The sequence below is a fragment of the Mytilus californianus genome, unplaced genomic scaffold, assembly GCF_021869535.1.
Source record: "Mytilus californianus isolate M0D057914Y unplaced genomic scaffold, xbMytCali1.0.p SCAF_12, whole genome shotgun sequence".
Taxonomy (NCBI): Eukaryota; Metazoa; Mollusca; class Bivalvia; order Mytilida; family Mytilidae; genus Mytilus; species Mytilus californianus.
The window spans coordinates 56,707,204-56,733,046 of NW_026262604.1; the positions used below are offsets into that span (position 1 = coordinate 56,707,204).

The following is a 25,843-nucleotide window of genomic DNA, read 5'->3' on the forward strand; positions in this document are numbered from 1 at the left end:
TTTTGACATACATTTGCAGAATTTAAAACCAATTTGTTTCTGAGTAAAGAATTCTATGTAAAATATTGTTAAAATTTGCCACAAATAGTATGAAGATATTGTTTTAATTAGTCATGTCTCTATTTGATTAAAATTATATGAGTTATCATGAATTAAAAATGTATCTATGACAACATGAACAACAGTTTTTGTTTCTATTTGTAGGATCCTCTTCCAACAGCCTTGAGGCCAATGCTTTGTCCGAAGGATGGCGTTTTCGTACAGTTAGAGGATCGTGTTCGACCGAATGTGAGATCAAATACTTGCTCTGCGTGAACTGATTTTGCTATAATATATGACAATTATGCAAACACTCTTGCCATGACAGATCACTTTAGTGATTAAGTGCATCAACTGTTGCCAAGCAGACGACAAACATCGCCAAGACGTAGACCGGAGAGACTCACGTGATGTGGTATGCTAATTTTTATGACGAATACTCAGTTGTAGACAATGTCCTTCTTCTGTTGTTGATTTTTACATTGCTGTAAATTGTTCGATTATATATGAACATTTTACGTTAAATGTTATTGTGACGTGGACTATGTTCTAAATACTTCGAATCGTAAATGTGATTGACCGTTATTATGAAGTGGACTATGTTCTAGAGTTCTTAAAATTGTATAGGTGTATGTCCTTCTTAACCAATTTTGCAACTCACATTCAACTCGAATTGGTTGCATGAGCTACACTGTATGTTTTATGAAAAATAAAGGCAACAGTAGTATACCGCTGTTCGAAACTCATAAATCGATAGAGATAAAAACAAATCCGGGTTACAAACTAAAACTGGGGGAAACGCATCAAATATAAGAGGAGAACAACGACACAACAAAAACACAACATTAAAATGTAACACACACAGAAACGAACTATAATGTAACAATGGCCATTTTCCTGACTTGGTACAGGACATTTTAAGAAAAAAATGGTGGGTTGAACCTGGTTTTGTGGCATGCCAAACCTCTCGCTTTTATGGCAATGTTAAATATAACATTAAAATGACAACACTTATCAAACAAACATGATAAGAGGTTAAGTAGTCTGAAACTTCATTTAAGTTCTTGGACAGCAATCATTTTGATTGTCAAGAATTAACTTTAGAAGATTATTGTTACATATGAGTTCAAGTAGACTAGTAATTTATTTATTCATTTGTATGACAAAGATGTTTTTTTTAAATATAATGCAACAAATATTATCCATGGACAGATTTTTTATGAATAATCTTAAAGATAACCAATGTTTATTTTAACTTTCGATTTTGTTTAACAACAGGGACACAGTGCATGTTTGCATACTTCCATTTTTAATAGAATAATAACTGATTTTGTCTTAAATCTGAATGAATTTAATTAACAAATAGTTTCTATGGTAACGGAGGTTCAAAATAAGCCTTACAAGTAGTATTAAACGAATGAATTTATCATGAATTTACTAACACTCAATTAGTTAACTAACGAGATGGTTATAATTATCTGACTTCCAAATGATATCTAATTATTTGACAATTATATTTTTTACCAGTCAATATACAGCTAATGATGCAGATTTTGCGATATACAAAACAGTTGTGTAGTAAAACCCCTAAGTCTTCTGAAATTAGCCGTTTCTGAACCTTAATCATTTGGGTTAATAATTTCACAAGCGTACACCAAAACGTTTTGATTGGTTAAAACGTCCTTAACAATAGAAATTCAACCAATGACGTAACGTTATTTTCATTTTCGGATACGAACAATACAATTACACATAGTCCTTTAGATTTTGCATGAAGGAAATATAGACATGAAATCTAAAAAGTTCAAGATGAAAATTTTTTATAGAATATGTAATAAGACAATGATTCATTTCGAATTTCCTTGACCATTTTCGGATACAGCCTATACTTTTTGACAGAGTGTCCATAAATGTGCGTCTAACTATTCATAGTTATGATACCTTTTTATTATATCACTATATTTATTATGGCACACAAAGCAAAGAAACAATGACGTTGTTGTTTTAACAGAAAAACGTAGCCTTTTATACAAATGAATTGATTTAATGTACGTGTGCTTACGTGTCAGGACTGTGTAGTGAAAAGAATGACGGACAGAACCTCTACTAATTTCACATATTACTATTAATTGTTACATGATATAATCATTGAGAAATCCTATAGTATAGTTTTGAAAAGCATAATGAATATTGAGTTTTTCATTTCTGTTGTGTGGAAATATTTTGTGTACGCCTGTAATTTGTAAAACAGTTGATAAAATATATTATTAAGTTAAACTTGATGACAATATTGTGGGTTTGAATGTATGTGTTGAGTGAATGTATGTGTTGTTCACATGAGTGTGTATCTGTGTGAGTCTGCTATAGTGCAACATGGGAGAGATATATATAGAGTTGTACTGAACTGAGCGTGCGAGTTCTATTACAGTCTGTTTTAAGTACTATTAACTGTTTCCAAGAATATCAGAATAAGTAACTTTACAACAGATCGTCTTAATTGTACTGATTTAGATTTACAACATACTGTTGAATAATCTCTCAAAAATATTACATTTAAAAAGTTTTTAATATGACATAATACATGTACTTCGCCTAGTTGATTACAAACGTGTGTAATGGTTAAAAAATTCCTTCAAATCAATATCGTTGAAGTGAACATACTGTGTTGTTAGAATCCATTACAAAATGAAGGAGAAAATATGTTGAATATCCAGATATATATATATATCTATCCAAGTCTAAATTGAAAACAACGTTCAAACCTATGATTGCGTTGGATAAAAACCGCAACTTTTATACGTGTGCATGCAAAACAAATTTCTTGTTAGAGGGGTCTAAATACAGCACAAACAACATTTTCGAAAAGACCAAAATATATCTATATCAATACCTACTATTTTCCAACTGGCTGATATGTTATTGTTTATCCCGATATAAAGTTTCAGTTAAATTATAAAAGTAAAAAATATTCAACATTGAGAAGTCCACGTGAATGCATTATCCTGTGAAATGCACCTGTACATGTTGACAATGAGATTAATGATACTAGGAATTTTATATTGTACTTATTTATAATATATATGATATTTATTTGTTACATTTGAGTTGAAAATGGCATTTTATATGAAAACTTAATAAAAAGTAAAACTTGTTTGTGCCTTGTTTATTGCAATGAATACAAGATATACGTAAGACTAAATTTACTAAATAATTCAAATTTTGGTGACTATGTTGAAGGCATCTATTCCATCGAACTTGCGATAAAGGATACAACAGATACAGTTCGGTCTGCCTCATATCTTCACTTACATCTGGAAATTGACAATGGGATCAGTTGAGAAAAAAACTTAACGACAAAAGAGATGTTTTCAGCTTCCAAGTTGTGAAACACCCATTTCTATGTAGCAACATTCCAGCAACTCCTGCATATCGAGTATATATCTCTCATTTGATACGATATTCCAGAGGTTGCATTTCCTATCATGATTTCCTTGATAGAGGGTTACTGCTTACAAGGAAGCTATTGAACCAAGAGTTTCAAGTTGTGATATTGAAATCATCCCTTTAGAAATTGTACGGACACCATCATGAGTTGGTTGACTATTATGGAATATCTGTGCAACAGATAACGACGGATATGTTCCAATTGTCATAACCACAATCCCGTCATCTTTTCTACGAAAGTGACCTACCGAATTAGATTTATCACCGGGTTTGTACTTACATGAGCAACACGGCAGGTGGCAGTTGTGTTTTGTGCACTTTTGTTTGTCTTTTCGTCGTTTTTTTTTTGTTTTTTGCCATAACATTGTCAGTTTGGTTTCGACTTATAAGTTTGAATATCCTTTTAGTATCTTTAACATCTCGTTTGCGACAGAATATCGACATTCATAATCAACATATCAAATTAACATGACTGTTTATGCTGATTCTAAACAAAATCCTTTGAAGGCGTAATGATTTATATTTTAATCTGGGTAAACATGCTTTATTTATTTGAATAGAGTTGGAGTGGAAGGAGGTTGAGCGATCCTGATGAAGGTAATCCAGAAATCAAGAAGGCTCAGGACGCACCAAATATACTTAACTTCTTATTTTCATTTCAGAAATATTTCTTTTGTGTCTGTCCCTGTTTAAGATCTAAATAAAGGCAATAGTAGTATACCTCTTTTCAATAGTCATAAATCGATTTAACTGAAACAAATCCGGGTCACAAACCAAAATTGAGGGAAACACATTAACTATAAGATGAAACAAAACGAAACATTAAGGCATTTAATCCAGTGGTTGTCGTTAGTTTCCGTCCTATTATCTTCTAAAAGTTGCACCGACTTAGTGATCAGCATGATTCTTATTTCCGAACAAACGACTTTTAGTTTCTGAAAATACATTTTATGAAGTTTGGTCATGATCAAATATAAACTTAGGAGAGCATTACTACCACCAGATCTTGGATAGAACAGCCAGATAAATCAGTAATTTAGCCGCCAGGAGGAGCTGCAACCTTAGTTTTAGTACAATTACATTATTTATGAACTAGAAATGTATATTTATAATCATCACAGTTCCAAGGCAATGACTGTGAGTTTCGGGGACTGTTTTTCCAGTATTGACGGTACCTATCCAGTGGTTCTAAAAAGTATGATAATATTTCCGTTCTCATGTCCATGATTTGTATATTCCCTTAATCAGGTGTTCTCGTGACACAAAGATTTAAAAGTACAAAATATAAAACAAAATGAAGAGCCGAAATTGAACAGCAACTTTGCCTGAGGGCGTTGCCTTAGTTTTAGTACAACGACATTATTTAAAGGTATTAATAGTACTTAACATAAAAATAATATATATATATATACATGTAGTTATAAATCAAACCAGAACGTTAGTACTTGCTGTTGGGTGAATGAAACATATAGATAAGCAAGCATTTCTGAACTTTTAGCCTTGGAATACTTTTCAGTTTCGTGTTTGATTTGCGCTTCCAACTTTTGAATATCGTCTGGGGTAAAACAAATTATACGCTTGATGTCTTTGGTGAGTTTTTAAAACAACTGGCTCGTTGCCATTGCTGGTGAACGTTTTGTCTCAAGGGTAGCAGCTGTCCAGTAACCAAAACTTTGTTTTGACATAAAATATCATTGTTATCTTCATTTTTGGTATTATTTTTCATTACTCAAAACACTAAGGGTTTTCTACATTGAGGTGGTACATAACACTACAGGGAGATAACTCTGTAAAATCTGCTGAACGTTTTAATCACGTTCTATCGTTAAGGAAATATTAAGCTTCTATATATGTAATGTGTTTTATTTGGCTTTCCCACTGTTTTATTCGAATACCACTGATTAATATTCCGTCGAAAAATCGCGCGTATGGTGTGACAAAATATAAACTAGGTGTCTTTGTTGAGACTAATACGCTTTAAACCAAAAGTTTGGTAAGCTAAAACTACTAAATGTTTGAGAACATAAAGATAAACAGCATTAAACGTTTAATATCAATTTTGACTGATGGAGTAGCAAAATTAGAAGGCGTGCTTCTGCATCAAATTCAATCGGTTTGCTCGTGGCCTAAACAGTAGAAAGGAAAACATAACACTTTTGCAAGCATTAACGCCACAATGGCTTAAACAGAAAATCCAATCAAAAGTCTAAGTGTAATTATGCCTATTTTTCAGACAAAACTTTTAGCATAAGTACAGCAAGCCTTGAAACCTACTGTTCAGTGACGTATCTGTCTGAAGAAAACGGACCTTCATCAAAATTGCCACCGATGTGCTAGCCTGAATGCTGATTTTCAGATCCTTGAGTTATTTTGAACTAGCTAAGAAAGTAGCATGTAGTTGAAAATAATATTCAATGGTTATTAACTTTCTTCTAAAAATGTGGAGATGTGGTGTGATTGTCATGGAGACAACTATCCACTATAGCTAGAATGATCTTGTTGAAAGCAATTATAGATCACCTTGAAGCTTTTGTCATTTTAAACCTTTTTTATTCGAACGTCATTTATGAGTCTTTAGTAGACGTAACCAGCGTCTGGCAGTTTTTTTTCAATCCTGGTATCTATGCCGAGTTTATTATTTTTTTCTCTCTAAAACACATGTATTGCATGTTATTTAAATACCATGTCTACATCATTTGACTAGGCATCCCGGTAAGGTTAGTTCGCTGTACAAACGAAAGTTTATAGTAGATTTACCTCTATCTTAAATTTAGTATCTTCAGAAGAATAAAAGTACAATACGTAGAGTTGCTTAAGTGCGAATGTTCGAAATGTCATTAAACTGTCTAATGTAAACACCTAGTAGGACTAATAACTTTGAAATGTTCTAATTATAGTAACAAAACGTTAAATTTGTTTTGACAAACTATTTATGATGTCCTGTCTTCGTAAATCTTTCTAGTGGGACAAGCGTGGACAATTTCACACATAATTTACCCCAAGAAGTTTCAAATCTTGTCGTAAAAGGTAAAAATTATTAGCTTTCGGATTGTTTAGATGACAATTGTGCTTTGATCTCACGATAAAAAGCTAGAAAAAAACGTTTTGTTCATTATTTTATGTGACATGCATAACGCTTTAATTCAAACAGAATTGCATGATGCATTTTAAATACGATTTTTTGCCATACATTTCAGTTTATGTTAACTGTGTGTGATATCGCCCTGAACACATATACACCGGTGAGACATTCATTTTGTGCCACTGACATAGCATTAAATCTTAATTAAAAACAGAACTAAATACTGTTGTTTATATCAAATAGAATGGATATGATATATTAATTCAAAATTCAGTCCTATGCCTGACAAATCGAAGTTACAGCGTTGTCATTTCTTTTTTCAACGTCAAAGTCACACCCGGGACTTCAACATACAGCAAACAAAAACGATTTCACTCAGGCAAAGTTGACCTTGAACGGATTTGGCTATTCCATTTAGTATACAAATAAGGACATTTGATATGATTGACAATGAAACAGCTGTCCACCAGAGTCGAAATGACGTGGGTGTAAGCAAATATATGTCGCCATACGGCATTCAATTTACGGATATAAACGATAACGTTAGGTATACATTGTCACTATGTATGATACATCAAAGTCCGCACAGATTACCAAAGAAATGCAGTAATACAGGTTTGACAACATAGGTTGGAGTGAGTGTCGTTTGTACAGGTTCGGAGAAGTATCAAGTAAACAGCGGGCTTATCATAGGGTATTCCGGACATAATACAAACCACATCAATGGAGTAGGAATAATAATAAACAAGGAGAAAAATAAAACAATACTAGAATGGGAACAATTCAGTGACAGACTGATCATGTTGATTACAGCAAGATTCAACTCGAAATACGGTAAACTTAAAATTATACAGTGCTATGCACCAATAAATGATGCAAAGGGGGAAAACCAAAGATAAATTCTATAAACAACTGCAAGAAAGCTTCAACATGACATGCTTATTTTTACGGGTGACCTAAATGACAAAGTCGCCACAAACAACACAGATAATGAGCCATTCATGGGCACACATGGTTGTCAAGAAATGAAAATGGTGAATGACTTGAAGATATATGTATTGACAACAAATGTGTAAAAGGAGGGACCATATCTCCTCATTAGACAGTTCAAAGATTAACATGGAAAATACCCGATGGAAGAACAATAAACCAGATTGATCATGGCGTAGGTCGTTACACGATGTCAGAGTGTTAAGAAGTGTAGCTATAAAAAGTAACCACTAAGAGGCGTCATTAAGCTAAAACTATCTGACGTCAATTAAACATTCTACATTAAACTTTAACACCGCTTCAATACCCTACAATATCTTAGAGACGAGGGAGAAACTATACAGGAGGAATGGAACACCATCAAGCAAATCTACAGTGTAAATAAAGGCAATACTAGTAGTAGTATACCGCTGTTCAAACGTCAAAAATCGATTGAGAGAAAACAAATCCGGGTTACAAACCAAAACCGAGGGAAACACATCAACTATAAGAGGAAAACAACGAAATATCAGAACACAGAAGTGCAACAAAAAACAAACAACAATGCAACATTCATAAAAGCAGAAATAACAGTAGGCCATTTAACTCGTAACAACAAAGAGTGATTCACAGCAGGGAAATTTCAAAAGATTAGGGAAAGGAAAATATTCCAACAAAAAATAGTAAGAGCACATTCATTTAGAGATTAAGACCAACTACATAATGTGCATAAATGTAATGACAAAGAGGTTAGAAGAAGTGCAAGGAGAGACCGAAGACAGTGCATAGAACATCGACAGAAGAAGCTGCACAAGCAGCATACCGTGGTGAACTAAGCAAGGTCTACAAAATTAAAACAACTTTGTAGTAAAACTGGTGCCCAGACGGCTGTTGTAAAGGCAATCCGATAAAAACAGAAAAGACAAAAAAAAAAAACAAAAACAGCAAAACAGTTGGGTTGAACATTTCACAGAAATTCAAATGTTCTGAATCGGAAGTCATTGAAAATCCAACACCATCAACGGATGACATCAACATAAACACAGAAACAAGAACTATTGAGGAAGTCATCAAAGCTATTTAAATCCTAAAGACCGGTAAGGCACCATGCGTTGACTCCATTCATGCAGAAATGTTGAAAGCATACCTGGACACATCTTCTGAGTAATTTATAACTTATTTACTTACATCTGTGTAGAAAACAGTATTTCATCTGACTGGGGTAAATGCCTTTTAAATAATAAAAAAAAAAAGGATTTACGAAATTGTGACAAACTAAGAATCTATTAGCAATGTTAAAACTGATCTGCTGGACGGTTATGAATGCTGGCGAATAGTATTTACTGATCTAAAAAAATGCTTATCACATGTACAACGGCTATCTGAGAAAAATATATTTGGCCAAAAAAAAAAGATAACAAAACAAGAGATAGTCAGAATAAGCAAAAACAGCAGAAGATAACAACATAGAACAGACAGAGACGATTTAGAGTGTGAAAGCAAAACCTACCGAACTGTAAAAACAGCTTTGCATTGGACAGCATCAGGAAAGAGAAAGCTGAGGAGAGCAAGCAGCACCTGGCGCAGAACAGTAACATCAGAACTGCATGAGATGTGTTACAACTGGGGGAAAGTATAATACATGGCAAAGGATAGAAAGAAGTAGAGGCAATTTGTAATCACCTTATGTCTCAATGGGGACGACGAGGATAGGTACATTCTATGAACAAAAGTGTTTCACCTTTCCCAAATTCCCCTATTATTTCATATAAAACACATTTTTTTAAACACACTGTCAAAAACCTATTTGAGATTTGTTATGTAAAACTCACAAATGTGTACAGTTTGTATGGTTATTATGAAATATTTGTATGACATTTAATTACTGAGAAATTATTATTTGTATACAAATATTAGATTTAAGTGTATTTTTTCCTATATATAAAAAAAGAAGATGTGGTATGAGTGCCAATGAGAAAACTCTCCATCCAAGTCACAATGCATAAAAAGTTAACAATTATAGGTCGAAGTACGGCATTCAACACGGAGCCTTGGCTCATACCGAACATCAAGCTATAAAGGGTCTCAAAATGACTAGTTAAAAAAAATTCAAACAGGAAAACCAACGGTCTATTCTATATAAAAAACGAGAATCGAGAAACACCTATGAACCACACCAACAAACGACAACCACTGAACAACAGGCTCCTGACTTAGGACAGGTGCATAAAAATGCAGCGGGTCTAAACGTTTTAACAGCCGCCAACCTTCTCCCTAACCTGATACAGTAGTGTAACATTACAGCATAAAAAGACACACTATAAAATATCAATTAAAATGACTGAACTCGATCAAAAAGATATTAAACAAAGACAAGTAAACATAAACTAAACGAATAAGTTTGATCTATGACACAATATAAATACAATATTAAAACGTAGGTGCCTATATAACATAGACCTTATTGGTATTTATAAAAAAAAGATGAATGAGAGTATCAATAAGCCAACTCTAAACTGGGACAAAATGGCGTTTAATAAAACAAGGTACACAGGTAAATATAAATATATTAATTTTGTTGTTAGGAGTACGGAATTTTTTTTACAAAATTAATAAATTTTTTGTTTAGAGTACGAGTACGGAAGTGAAAATTTATCGTCATACTAAAAACGTATCAAAGGAGATACATATTAAACATAGTTAGACGAGATATAACACAAAATAGGTAAACATTGAATTACAGAAATGCATTACAAATTTTGTCAACAGGTCAACTTAACACGAAAGTACGATTTGAGAGTACTCGCAGTTACTGAAAGCTAGTTAAAAGACAAAAACAATTAACAATGAAAAAAAAATCATGCATCTAAGACTAAAATCAATTAAAACACAGGGATTAAGTGATTTAACGCCATGGACAGCCAAAGACGACATGACTTGTGCAATGCCAAAATAAAAGTATCGACAGGCAGTATGATCGTTAGGATATAACCTTATAATATTATATATATGAATCATGTTATATATAGATATATAAAGCAATCTCTAAATTTATACATCCCCAAACCAATTCGAAAAGAATACAAATTTATTTATGTTTTAATTTGTTGATGACAAAATCGATGTTAGTGCCAATGTAAACAATATTCAAAGATCGTATTACAACATTAATAAGATTACCTTTACTAATAAGTTTGTTTAAAAGGTCGATGAGTTTACACGAATCACTTAGTGATTTCCGCGCTTTTAGTACAATATTACCGTAAAATATAGGATGTGAAATACCGTTTTTAATAAGTTTTCTACAGATACAGCAAAATTTACTAATTAAATCTTTGTATCTATGACAGAATTTGTAAATGTTTTAAGTAATTTATGGTAACGAAATCCCTGACTTAATAATTTACCAGTGATGCATTGATTACGTTCGTTAAAATCTATGACATCACTACACACACGGGCATAATAAACGAGTTGGGATATATTAACATCGTATGATGGAGCCAAAGGAACATCGCCGTCTAAAAAAGGAAAATTAACAATAGGGAATGAAAAATCGACTCTTTTGTCGTAAATTCTAGTAAAGAGTTTCCCTTTAGAAATTGAAATGTCTAAATCTGGACAACTACTGCTGTTTATGTTAGATTTATTTAAAGTAAGTTCCTATGTCGGTAGTATATTTAGAGAACTCTGGATTATTTAACGAAAAAAATGTCATCAAGATAACGGTTGGTATTGTTGAATGTGTCAACCAAATGTAACAATGACGTGTATTTACTGAGTTTGGCCATAAACTGTGATTCATAGCAATACAAGAATACATTTGCTATTAAAAGGGCGCAATTAGTGCCCATATGAATACCTACTACCTGTCGATACACTTTATCGCCGAAACATACATATATGTTGCCCAGGAGAAAATTTACAGCTTCAATCATATCTTCACATTTCCAGTGAGTGTATCTAGCATACTTTCCTTTTTCGTTACAGAAAAATACATTAAACGAGTTACAGCAAATAAATTTTCAATGAGATTTTTCAAAAAACCATTTAACTAAATCTAAAAACTTTTTTCTTGATAAGATTGTGTGGAAGTGTAGTGTAGAGAGTAGAAAAATCATAACTGTCAACAGAATTAAAAGGACCATCAAAAGCACGTATTGTATCTAAAACCTCTAAAGAATTTTCAACAGTCCAAAAATAATTAATACCATCATTTTCATAAACTTTATTACAAAAGTTAATGATAAGTTCTTTGATAGTAGTAAGAGCGGTTGTTAGAAGCACTGACAGATTAGTGGTAGAACACTTACTAGATGCAGAGATGAAACGAAATTTAAATGGTTGTTTGTGTAATTAGATAACCAGTACATAGTCGGGACTTTCAAATGTTCGGAAGAGGCTTAAAGCTGGGTAGTGGCAGTGATATGCTTGTTTATAATTTGACTCTCTGTGGAGCATATGGACCTGAATGTAGAAGAATTGATAATTTCGTTTTGGAGAACTTCCGTGTAGTACATGCGTCACACCACCACTACATTATTGGCTGCTTTGTCTGCCGGTACGAACACAAACCGCTTTGCAAGTACTTGGAGTTTCTCTTATTCTAGAAATTAGTATATCATGAGCCCTATTATTAATTTCAGAACGGTTTTCAAAATAAGATATACGAATATCAACAGTATTCATAATTTTATTTTTATCAAGTTTTTCACATTTACACCAATTTTTACAGTAGGCAGACAGATGCGTCTTTAATGACCTGACGACACTGTTTTCAATCTATAATAGATGGAGGACGATATTTAGGTCCTTTTTTAAGAAAAGTTTTGACCTCACGGTTCTTCAACGATGTTGATGTCTCCTGTAATGACATGACCATAGGGATTATATCTAAAACTAGATGTTTCAGTCTCAAGTGGAAGGAGTATTATTTGTTATATTGACGTCTGATGTTACTTACGTATAATTAAAAATCAAGCTTCTGCTGAGTTTTTTGTACGAATACGAAATAATAGGTGGTTCTGTGCTATCAAAATATGGAGGTATTTGGCTTTGGCCGGTAGAGTCATTGAATATACTAGATAAGTTAATATAATCAATATCTCTATTTATATATTTTAATTTAAGAAAATGCCGTTTATGATTTTCAGGTTCGTCGATACTAGGAAACAGCCTGTGATGACAAAAGGCTGTAATAATACGGGAAATTTTATCACACTCCAGAAAAATATCATATAGTCTACTTATTGGTATTTTATATAGATTAAACCGTTGATTTTCCTGTTTGAATGGTTTTACACTAGTCATTTTTGGGGCCCTTTATAGCTTTCTGTTCGGTGTGAGCCAAGGCTCCGTGTTGAAGGCCGTACTTTGACCTATAATGGTTTACTTTTACAAATTGTGACTTGGATGGAGAGTTGTCTCATTGGCACTCATACCACATCTACTTATATCTATATGACCAATTTGCATAATAATTGGTGTCTACCATTATTTTTAATTATAGATAACAGATCAGCAAGTGTATAATTTATACGATGTTTAATACGTAGATTACGATTTTTACGTTTACCATGAGACCTATTATTTCTTAGCCTTTTATCGACAATATTCATGACATCGATAGAAGTTTTAGATATGTTCCTCTGTCCCAATATTTTGTCATTGAGACCGAGAGGATAAACTGTTTAAAGTCTTTTCATCCAAAACAGTTCGTGAACTTCACGGGATTTTTCGAATTGTTTGTGTGATTGTCCTGGTTGTTTCTGAACGGTTTCAAGTGGTTGGAATTTTATAAAGTTTAGATTGTAGCCATATGATTTTTTTATGTAGAAATTCATATATGTCTTTAAACAGTGATTGCTCTGAAAAAATAAATCATGCATATATTTCATAGTTATTGCAAGAAACTGCAGACACTTCTGTATTTAATGAAAAAAAAAATCATCAATTTGGACAAGAAATACCTTCAGCAGATTTTTTATTGAAAATGTGTTTTTATATGAAATAATAGGGGAATTTCCGATAAGACTGTAGTTAGGTAATTCTGTGACCAATACTGAATTTATCTCAGTAAATAAGTCTGAAAATGGATTGATAATTAATTGCTAGCCTTTTAATGTCAAAATTGGTATACAGGTACTAGCGGTCATTTAAGCACATCATTTCTATTAAACTACTCAAATCGTTAAACACAACCAACAAGAAAAAAGTACACACAAAAGAAGTTATCTTAAAGGTTGTTAATTATACCACATATAATGTCTACACCCATTGACATTACTGTATTATTTCATATTAATAAGTTTGGTGACCTATCATAAAATGCTCAATTGTTTTAAATGATAATTAAGACCGGTGTTCTTAAAGGTTATTATTAAAACAGTAAGAGTGAGAAAAAAAATAAAAGAAAATGAAAATACGTAATCAGTTATAATCGATATTGCTTGACTTTTATTCATTATTTTCATGTGGGCGGTGGATTGAATAATTGTCTTAATGTTATTAAGGAAACTTGCAAAACACAAAAATCTTACATTTTGCATTTATGCTTTGTTTTTTATTTGTGCTTAATGTTTAGTTGTGCTTGAATTTAAGTTGTGCTTTAATTATAGTTATGCTTCAGTTTTGGTATGTTCAGATGTGTAGTTTAGTGGTGCTTTGCATGTATTTCAATATGCCTGTGCTGTCTGTATCTATGCATTGAAATAATAACTGCTGCTTATATATCTATACCGAGAGAGAGAGCTAGGATGAAATTTGAAAAAAGGCAGGACAGAAGTTTAGAGTAAAAAAAGGCAGGATGAGCAACTTGGCAAAACAAAGTGGCAGAGGATGACAATTTTTGTAAAAAAAAGTCAGGATAACCTAATAAAAAAATGCAGGCCGAATAGAGTAAAAAATAAAAAGGCAGGACAGAGATTACAACTAAAAAAAATGCAGGACACATTTTTTCATCCTAACCCCCCCCCCCCCCCCCCCCCCCATAAAAATCAAAAGGTAGCTCCCTTAGATGGATTTGACTATTCCTGTAAGGCCCCTTTTGGTCGTATGCTCCTTACGTCTGTAAAGTAGTTTTACATCATTAGCCTACGCATTCTATTTTGGATTTGATCGTTCTCACTGTGATCGTTCTGGACGTTGATAGTTCTGGACGAAAGGTTAATCCAGAAAACCGCTTCAGAAGCACATTTGTTGTAAAGTTGAATAATTTAATATTGAGTGACCGTTAATGTTCAAATTACACTATTCGTAACATTTCCCTTTGGTGTTATTTGTTCTTTGCTTTCAATCAATACTGATTTCTTTTAGCAAGGTAGGTCAACGGATAAGTATAAAAAGAATGCAAAAACTAAATAGATTATCGTCAATTTAACATTGCAGGATAACAACTATATACGTTTATTGCCGCTTTATAGTCAATGTATCTAATAAGTTTAACCAAAATTGCTAGGTGCAATGTTCCGGATGGATATTGCGGGAAGTTACACTAACGAAATCACCACGTGTTTAATCAAAATTTATCTAAATGTTAAGGGCATGTTAAAATGCATACAGAATTTGAAAAAAAATATATCAGTAACAAATCTACTACTGTTTATCGTTTGCACTATTTCTAAATGTTTTTTTTTATTTAGGTAATGCAAATTATAAATTAAAACAAAATAAAAACAACTAACTAATCAATCATAATTCCAAATAGTTATTGTAGTAAATACTCGCGATACAATATAAAAATAAATAATTCGAAAGTGAACTGCATCTATAGCGAAAATTTGAATTTGTAAATAAACTTTCCGGATACGTAACTTTAATATCGGGTGTCGTATAATATCAGCAAAGGGTATTATTTCTGCTCCATTAAAACATTTTAAAAGGTGCTATAATTGTTGTTTACTAAACATAACTTATGTTAATACTAACGTTGACCTCGGTTTGACCTGACAAGGCATTTAAGCTAGAACGTTAATTCTTCAACTCTATATTTAAACAAACAATATGATGTACTTTTAAATTTAGAGGAATAGATATTTCACGTACCATGACCTTCTTTTCAGTTTTCAATTTCCTTTCGCTTAAAGTACTTTTTGTCAATGATCAAAAGATTAGAAATGATAGAAAATATCGGCTAAGTAAAAATGTGTTTACTTACAATATGTTTAATGTGATAAATGTTGATTAGAATGGCACAGAGGTATAACAGAATAAGGGATCGGGATAAATAGATTATATCATAGACAGCAACCAACAACAACCACTGTACAAGCTACTGACTTGGAACAGGGAAACTCAGAATGCAGTGGGGCTACACGTATTTACGAGTGCTACCCCACCCCTCCCCCAATGACCTGGGTCAGACAGACAGACAGACCAGGCGGGCAGGAAGGCAGTCATTCATACAGACAGACAAACAGACCAACCGACCGACTGCATACGCACATGCAAACATACATACACAAATAAAGTAACTTTATAAAATTATGAATTGATAAAGCAGTTCATATGCATGAATCATATACTACAATGTAGGAACACAGTCACCCAGTTAGTAACACTCAGTATTTGCCTTATACCGTAATATTTGAACAAATGCCTAATTTGTAAATAAAAAAGTAATAGAATGTTACACTGAGTCTGTTTCAAACTAAGGCCATTTTCAAAAATCTTCCTATTTGTTTACTAAGTTTTACATCATTTCGACTGTAAATGTATATCTTAGATTCTATTTTGAAAGATATTACAAAAATTTAACTGCGGAAAGATGGATCGAACTGTTCTTCTGAAAGAATCTGGTACATTTTGAATATGCTAAAGAAAAATCAAAGACATTCTCTCTGAAACAAGGGAAATTTCTGGCGGAAGCAAATCTGATGTGTACTGTATTTACAACCTAGGTATACTCTTGTTTATGGACGTCTTCCCACAAAGTTTCACAAACAAGTAAGATTTGTAATATTGTATCATTATTTTCTTCAAAAGAAAAGTAACATTTTTTCTTCTGTCTTATTTTTATATTATATAAGACATATTGATCAATCGTTAAATACTATCAGCAAGACTGTACATGTATCATTTTTAAATTGTTTCTTGGTTCCATCAACCCAGTGGGTGAAACAAATTCATGGTCATGGAAATTGGCGATACCTCTATCTTGAAGAGAATGGTCTTTTAATTAATGTTTGATGACATTGATTCCAGCTATTTGGAGAAAGTACTTGTGTCATATCATATCTGTAAAGACACGTTTTTTGTTTGATTGATTTTGTTCATACTATTTTTTTAAGATAAATTTTTTTAGTCCTTTATTTTTTATTTTTAGTTTTCTTCTGCTTAATAATCTAGTAAATTTTCAGTTCTTGGTTTTTCTGTCCTACTTTTCTTTTCATCCCCCTAAACATTAAAAATTGTTTCTCACTGACATGTACAGATATGCAGTAATATTTTTTTTAAATTTTTGTTATAAGAATTGCATGTAATTTGCCGCAATTTGATGACAGTGACCTTTAGGCTTTAAATATATAAATGTAGAAAATGATCATATTTAGTGAAGAATGACACCAATTCCTTATCAGATATATGTTTTACTTTTCATTTATCAAAGAAACTGTCAGCTTTAATTTCAAGTTCAAATATCTTGTATGTTTAAATGTCTTAATACAATGTGACACATGAAGCGAATAATTTGAAATATTTACAAAATTGTTAATCGTTTAAGTAGATGAGTCCACCACGCCTTCTGACTTAAATGTACCAGTTATGTGAGGAATTATGATAAGAGTTAAAAGTACACAGTCAATGGTACTTTTGTATATTCGCATTTTAATTAAATTGCACTTTTGTTTGTGAACCTGACGTATTTTTCTTAATTTGAGACACATATTTTATTTCATAATTTATGTTTAACACCTGGTAATGACATACCATGTAAAGTACTAACTGCTCTATCTAGTTATAGACCATATAATAAACGATATTTGGAAAAGTATTAAAATTGAAACGGCGGTGATGTACTGGGTTTATATATTCATTCATTTAATGTATATTATTAGTCTGAGTAATGCATGAGCAAAGAAAAAAATTAAAACGAGCCCCCCCCCCCCCCCCCCCCAAAAAAAAGAGACTAGACAAAGTGATGCCCCCGTACTCCACTCTGAAGTAATTGTATTATAACAAAATCAATGTACATGTAGGACTTTCTTTGAGATATTATTGTGTCTGGGAGACACAATTGATGCCCCCGCATATGCATAGAGTTATTTTAAAATAACTATAACATTTAACCGCTTATACCCCAAAAATGACAAAGTTCAACTATCTCCCAAAAGAGCAAAATATTAATAAAAATTAAAACCCTGACCACATGCACATCTTCAATGTATGTACAAACAGCCAGCAAAGTATAAACTTCCTAGCATTTAAACTGTAGGAGAAGTTATCTGGATACGCTCCTCTTATGCAAGTAAATACTCCAAAAAAATGACAAAGTTCAACTATCTCCCAAAAGAGCAAATATTGATAAAAATCAAAACCCTGACCACATGCACATCTTCAATATATGTACAAACAGACAGCAAAGTGAAAACTTACTAGGATTAAAACTGTAGGAGGAGTTATGCGGAATAACTATGCACCCACAATGGAACTGACGGAAGACGGACAGGGGTAAAACAATATGCCCCCAAATTTTAGTTGCAGGGGCATAAAAAAAAAAAAAACCAACATAATAACCAAAAAAATAACTAAAACACCAAATTGAATATAAATCTTTGGTTGCAGCTGATTAAAATCTATATTTAGATTAACAAAAAATGCTGAATGAAAAACAGAAGAGAATACGTGAGTTTCTCAGATAAGACGTGTTTTGCCTGTCATCTCCATAATGGGTAAGTCAAGGTTTTCGTTTGTGACCAAGCAATCACTCAGATATCAATAGAAACAAATTTAGCAGAATGAAGTTCAACTTCATGCTATGTAAAATAACCTGTGTAAGTTTGGTTGAATTCTGTCAAGCCATGCATTTCATGATTTAAGCAGCCCGTAATTCAGTGGTTGTTGTTGCTGTCCGTTATATTTGTTTTTCGTCTATTGCTTTGTTCATAAGCCGTCGGTTTTCTCGTTCTCGCTTATATAGCTTACTATACGGTATTGGTTTTGCTTATTGTTGAAGGCCGTACAATGCTCTTTAACTTAGTACTTTATTTGGCCTTTTTAACTTTTTTGATTCGAGCGTCACTGATGAGTCATTTGTAAACGAAACGTGCGTCTGGCGTACAAAATTTTAATTCTGGTATATATGATGAGTTTATTTACGTCAATTTGTCTCTGGTACATGTAGTTAGTTGTTTCATTGGCAATAATACCACATCTTCTTAATTTTATATGTCAATGTTTTGGTATGGGAAAATGCCCTAAAATTATAATACGAAAAATTAGTAAAAGCAGATGTACAAGTTAACTTGACGTAGTATCCGATGCTGACAACACCTGACGACATACTCGATACATATATGTTACTAGTTAGTGACAGATGTGCGCTGATCATTTATGAAATATATATGTACTTTAGTGACAATACATTGTTGGTTAAACTGAAAAGTAAATGAATTTTACGATGTTTATGTCAGGTGGTAATGGGTGAAATTTACAAATAACAATTACTCCAAAAAACAACTTTATAGCATTCGATGTAATTAACCCCAAAATATACGTTCGCTGTGGCACCGTTAAAGTCCACAATTCATCTAAAGTCCATAACGCCGCTAAAGTCTACAAACTTTCCGCTAAAGTCCACAAAATGATCATGGGTAAGACACAATACAGAATCGCATCCGAGTATAGTTTATTCAATTCATTTTCAACGCATTCTGAAACAAATACATTTTCCTTTTTGAAAACCAAACAAAAATGCAAACAAATGAGTCCTGGAAATCTGCTTAGCACCACAAAATGCTTGTGTGGAATTCTTTATCATTATTTTGATTTCAAACAAGAACATTATGGTTTAAAGTCTATTTTTGAGATTAACGGACCGTTTTGGCTGCTGCGGAGCCTACACACTGAATGGATTTCTTTCTTATGTTTTATAGATATTTGCAAATGAAATTTCAATGTCAAATATAGGTTTCAAGATTGGCAGCGTCTCCAGCATATACTTATTATTAAAGAGAACGCTATGTTGGAGTTTCTTGTGGATGTACAAATGTTTACTAAAAAATACAAAAAGAGCACCATAGCTAGATCACTTTTCAGAAATATTGTCTGTTTGATTGATAGAAAATCACAATACAAAGAATCAAAATTAGATACTATAATCTCTTCATTTATTAAAAATATAATTCAAGCTGATAAGAAATACTTTCCAAGAACAAAGGTCCATGCTTTTTATTAGATCTATACTATCGGAAGTATAAAAAAGCGAATTGATTTTTTGATAATAAAAAACAAATGTGTGGACTTTAACGGTGCTTTTATGTGGACTTTAGCGGAACTTGTTATTGTGGACTTTAACGGCGTTTTCTTGTGGACTTTAGCGGAGGTCATTTTATGGACTTTAGCGGAAAGTTTGTGGACTTTAGCGGCGTTATGGGCTTTAGCGGAAATTTGTTGTGGACTATAGCGGTGTTGTGGACTTTAGATGAATTGTGGACTTTAAAAGTGCCACAGTTCGCAAACATATGTTCTAGTGAAATGATTTTCGTTAATCTGAGAGTGTTCAATGTTTCATTTAAATCCAATTATAACTCAGTTTGAATTGAGTCATACATTTTTACGGAGCCCCATTGGGTACATATACAAAAAAATATATATAGTGTGCGCACAATATACTATTTTATGCTTATGCGGTCAAAATAAAGATATAGTATGCAAAACTAATTATTTCATGCGATCAATTTGATATTTTGTGCGTTCAAAATAAATATATTGTGAGCACGATTTAATATATTGTGCTCATAAATAAATATACTGTGCGTTCAAATTCACATAGAGCTTATATGCAGTTATATTGTCTCCTTTTCAGAGACATGCGCCAGTTAGAATGGAGCTGTATAAGGTTTTATTTTAATATGGGTTTAGATTACATTGAAATACGCACTTTTCTTGCAAAAATCATCACTACATCGACACCCGACACGAATACTTAGGAAGCTACATTTGAAAATATTGTTGTTGTCACCAAAGAAGAAATTAAGAGATCCTAAACAGCTTCATATATATCTTTGGATGTATTTGAAGTGCATGAAGGCAGGCATTTCTAGACAAAAAGAAGGTAAGAATTTTGATGTCAATACTTGACACTTTAGGAATTAAACCACGACGAAAAGGGGCTTACACAGGCATTTATATGTCTCGAAGGGGTTAAACTTCATATGGCATTTTGGATTCCTAGGACAAACTTAAGTCTTATGAAATATGCATACATGGTTCCATTATTGCCAAAATTGTGGTTCTATGAAAATGAAAAATTGGATGAAAATTAGAGGAATTGATTAGATCTTTGATATACAGTAATGTCATAAGAAGATACATTTCGCGTTTGAATTTCTTTCTGGGTGAACAAATTTTGCTGAAAAATGCTGAATGAAAAAATACTTGCATGGTTTCAATTCACAAGGATTTTAAATCCTTGCATCTCACAAGAAACATAATTAATATTTTACAATAATGGTAACAAAATTTAATTACTATGTTAATTATTTTATACTGTTATGTATTTATAAGTCTCTGCTTATATTTTGTATAGCAATATATTCATATAGTGGAATGTTAGACTTTAAGAAGAGATTGATTAAATGAATAAAATGTCCATCCGTAAATACTTGACATTTGTGTTTATTGATATTATATTCAAAATTTTCGGAAAAAATATATTAACAGGAAGGTGTGTTAATTATGAAATTTCAATTCTTATTTTGTTTGTTTGTTTTGATAGTTCAACCTTATAGCATCTAAATAGTTGCACTATAGTACGATTTTGAAAATTGTATACATTGAGTTGACCAGCTACATGTATCCTACACGTCTTGGTTAATTCACATTATACATCACCCTGTTCACACGCACACTATCGGACTGCGTTCACACAAATTCCAGATTAAATGGCAATGAATCCGGAGTTAAAACACTTGAGGTAGGTAGTTTGACATCCGAATTCAACTATTAGACTAATATATGTGATGACGCAAATGCGTATTCTTATCCAGAGTATCAGCGCGTATATATATATATATATATATATATGCTTTCTATTTAATATGTCTTGCGCAAAAATACCACGTGCATGCATAAATAATAATTTCACTCGTGAATGCAAATTTTCGCTTTCTTTATCTAAATTCAGGACACGGCAGTAAGAGCTTGACATGTGACTTTCAAGCACGGTCATCATTACTTACGATATTCTAACCTCTAGCTGTTTCTCGTTTCTTTTCTTTTTTGAGTCACTGTCCTATTATAAACTTTGACATTTTCGAAATGCTAAGGATTTTCTACCCCAGGAATATATCACTTTAGATGTATTCGGCAAAACCTTTGTATCGAAATTTTGGGTCCTGAATTCCTTTCAACTTCGTACTTTAATTGGCCTTTTTATTATTCGAGCGTCATTTCTGAAAACAAGATATTCTTCCGAAAACAAGATATTCTTCAAAACCAAGTTTTCCTGTAGAATATTTGGATTGATTTAAGTAAAATCAGGAAATCCTTGAAATTTGAGATGCTTTATGAGACCAAAATAAGTATCTATATAAGAGGTACCAATAACGCTGGTGTGTTAATCTCAAGAAAAAATATTCGAAACCTTCTTATAAGTTGCATGCCACAGGGTTTAACTTTATATGGAAATTGGACTTTAAATTTATCTATACAACACCTACCATGAGTACAGACAGCTTCAATAACGAGTTGAAAAGAACAGAAGGCATCCAGAAAACAAAATATGAAGATATGATAGATAACATAAATGTATCCAGATTATAAAGCAAACTGAGTGCTTACATTAATATTGCGATTGATTTGTGCAATTTGCATTAGACATCCGGTTTGTAGAAACTGGGATTTGCAAAAGGGTTTCGAAAAATGATGTACACTCCCAAGTAATAAATAAAACAGTCGAGCCTTAAATTGTATATTCATTGTAGCTGTATATAAACACTTTTCTATTCACAACTATCCAACATTGCTTTCAACTGACTTGTGCAAGAATCTACACACAATAACATATTTTTAATAAAGGTGTTTTAACATCATCATTATCTTGTTCTATTCACAGTCAATTATTTCAATTCAAAAGCAAATAAAAATTCAGCAACAATTTTTTGGTGACCAGTCAGCGGGCTAGGATGAAAATTTGTCCTGCATTTTTTTTAGTTGTAATCTATGTCCTGCCTTTTTATTTTTCACTCTATTCGGTCCTGCATTTTTTTTATTAGTTTATCCTGACTTTTTTTTACATAAATTGTCATCCTGCCCTTTTTTTTGCAAAGTTGCTCATCCTGCCTTTTTTTTTACTCAAAACTCCTGTCCTGCCTTTTTTTCTTCGAATTTCACCCTAGCCCCCACCCCCTAAAAATCAAATGGTAGCTCCCTTAATCGTCTTATTTATATATAATTCGGTATTTGGTCGCAATGTTGATGTTTTTAAATGACGACTCGACTAGTAACATGGAATGCATTGTAAAAGCGCTCTCTTGTAATAATAACAGAATTCGAGGTTTTGTATTTTGATTTTTTATTGAAGTTCCTTTTCATTCATTTTAAATTTTAGAAACCCTGTTTCAATCTGATCCGAAGCTACATTTTATCTTCTTTTTGGCATAGCATTGTTTGTTTTCTCTGACTGATGATTTGTCAATACATGTATACCCTTGTTGTCCCCTGCCTCCTTTACAAAGATTGCATTTGTACAGTAATTTCTTTTTTCGTGAATATTGGTGATAAGGCTGCTTCTCAAACTCAAAAAAAGGAACTTAAAAGAAGAGCCAAATCAGTAGCAGAGCCAAGGGTGGGGGGGGGGGGGGGGGGGGTCCGGGGGTTGGAACCCCCCTTTTTTATGGACGATCAATGCATTTGAATGGGGCATATAGTTGGAACCCCGCTTTATCCTGGGTTGGGAACCCCCCCCTTTAAAAATGGCTGGATCCGCCCCTGCAAATCCACTTGAAGTCATTTTGCCTGAGGGAATTGAAAGATTAATTTCTTCTTATTTTCTAAATGTATCAACAGAGTATTTGAGACATGTATGTATTATTCATTGATTAATCGTTTTACAAATAAGCATTAACGTTAACATATTTAGGACACTGATCTGTTTGGTTTAGTAATTTTCGTTTGTTCATACTATACATACCATAGTTGTATCTCAACCAATTGAATATCAAGTCAAAATGCTCTTTCGTCTCTTTTGACATGGTTTTCTACAGGCAGTCTACGACTAAAGCAGTACGGTATCCAATGTTTTTGTACTGACATAGAGTTATTTGAACATGCCTTTAATATCAATAAATGATAACATAATAAAAGATATATAATGTTGAATTTGCAGTTAATTTCATAATGCGCATTTGTTAGCTCTTTTGTCTGATGTTATTTAAGGCGTCATTTTCTTTAAAGTTTAATATTTAAATATTAATACGCTTTAATTGAGTGTTCCCGATGATAAAAATCAGAAAAGCACTTCGAACGCATAAAATTTATAAAGTGTTGTTTTCATTTTTAATAATTTCGGATTTCTCATATTTGTTTTGATCATCACAGACGGGAAATACGTTTTCGAATTTATTCTAATACAATATGTTGTATTAACCTGGTTTCAGTAGAAGTTACACTATACGACAATGTGTTGTATTAACCTGGTTGCAGTAGAAGTTACACTATATGACAATGTGTTGTATTATCCTGTTTGCAGTAGAAGTTACACTATATGACAATGTGTTGTCTGCACAGTAGTGTTTTTTTTCTCCCAAGTAACATGGTTGTCAAAATGCTTTGATTTTATAACACGTTGTTTGCTTTCATGATTTGCTTTTATAAGAAAGTAGGACATTGAATTAAAATAAAGTTATGTATGCAATCTATTTTAATATTTAACTACCGATGTTAAGATGTAGGATGATGTGAAATCATAATCGCTACATAATTCATAACTATCAAATTAATTTGTCATGGAACTGATGTAATTTATTCTTTGGTAGAACTGTATGCATCAGTTACAGGATTACATCTAGTTGAGTTAAGACACGGACAGATCTTGTATGTCATCCAAATTCGTGTTGGTGACTGTAAAAAGTACGTAGTGTCGATTAAACTCGATCTTCCACATAGCTCTGTTGGAGCAGTGTTTGTGTAAGTATCACACTCTTGCTAAGAAATTATGTATAATTGTAACATGCACGAGCGAGCGATAAGTATCAATTAATATGTAAACTTTATACGATGGAGAAGAGGGTATGTTACTGCTGAGAAATGGGATGTTGATGATTGAAAAGTTGGAATTATCACGATTGTCATAGATTCAAGTTTGAAGCAGACCTTCTAGTAGTATCCTTAATTTCAAGTTAACTGGGATATATGAGATGCAAGCACACACTGATATGTGGGTTATTGAGTAACAGGACACAGGGCATCATCACTATATCTGAAAGTAAAATTAAAGAACTTTGCAAAATGATGTCCGTCTTGTCTTTGCGAAGATTTTTGTACAATTTCTGCGTATGAGTATAGAAATAAGTGGGCCAGTAGCGGTGCATAATTAGTACCCATCGGCTTACTGACAGTCTGTTAAAATATCAATCCACCGAACTCAACAAAGATGTTGTCGATCAAAAAGTCCAGCATTTTAATGATACCATTCTTGACCATCGATGTATTTGATTTTAGAACCAGTGCGTTTCGTAACAAAGGAAGACTTTTCACAATTTAAAGGAAATATTTGTATCTATAAATCCTGTTTTTGCAGAAAAGTCCTGTTAAATGAGACGATGCATTCGATCTTTCAATTGAGCATGAGGAATTGTCGTTTTATTCGTGTTGAAAATACTCTTAAATCATAGTTATTGGTTTTAAAAATAGAATTTCAAAGTATCGTTGGATTTTTAAGAACAATCATCATGTATACATGTATATTTTGTGCAATGTGTATCATAAGCCAAATTGATATGGCTGTGTATTGATTGTTCTATGTATGTTTTAATGTTATTGTATAAAATGTATGTCAATCAATATGTGACACAATAATAAAATGGATTATTATTCTAAAGCGCTGAATTTTTTTTTTTTATATTACTGGAAAATAAAAAAAAAAAATTACGA

At 32.5% G+C, this 25,843-nt stretch overlaps 1 protein-coding gene across 3 annotated transcripts in view; it reads left to right on the forward strand.

The window, feature by feature from the left end:
* The window catches only part of LOC127722059 (cytochrome P450 3A8-like), a 497,429-nt gene that overhangs the window by 14,402 nt on the left and 457,184 nt on the right, over nucleotides 1-25,843 (forward strand). For 2 of the 3 annotated variants that reach the window (XR_007991622.1, XR_007991621.1), the window contains exon 13: nucleotides 205-763. Coding sequence is in view for 1 of the 3 variants with exons in the window: in XM_052228907.1 (XP_052084867.1) it covers nucleotides 205-315 (111 nt within the window). In the remaining 2 variants the exon portion in view is untranslated. Of the gene's footprint in view, nucleotides 1-204; nucleotides 2,261-25,843 lie in introns of those variants that run through there. The other variant, XM_052228907.1, reaches the window with a different exon arrangement.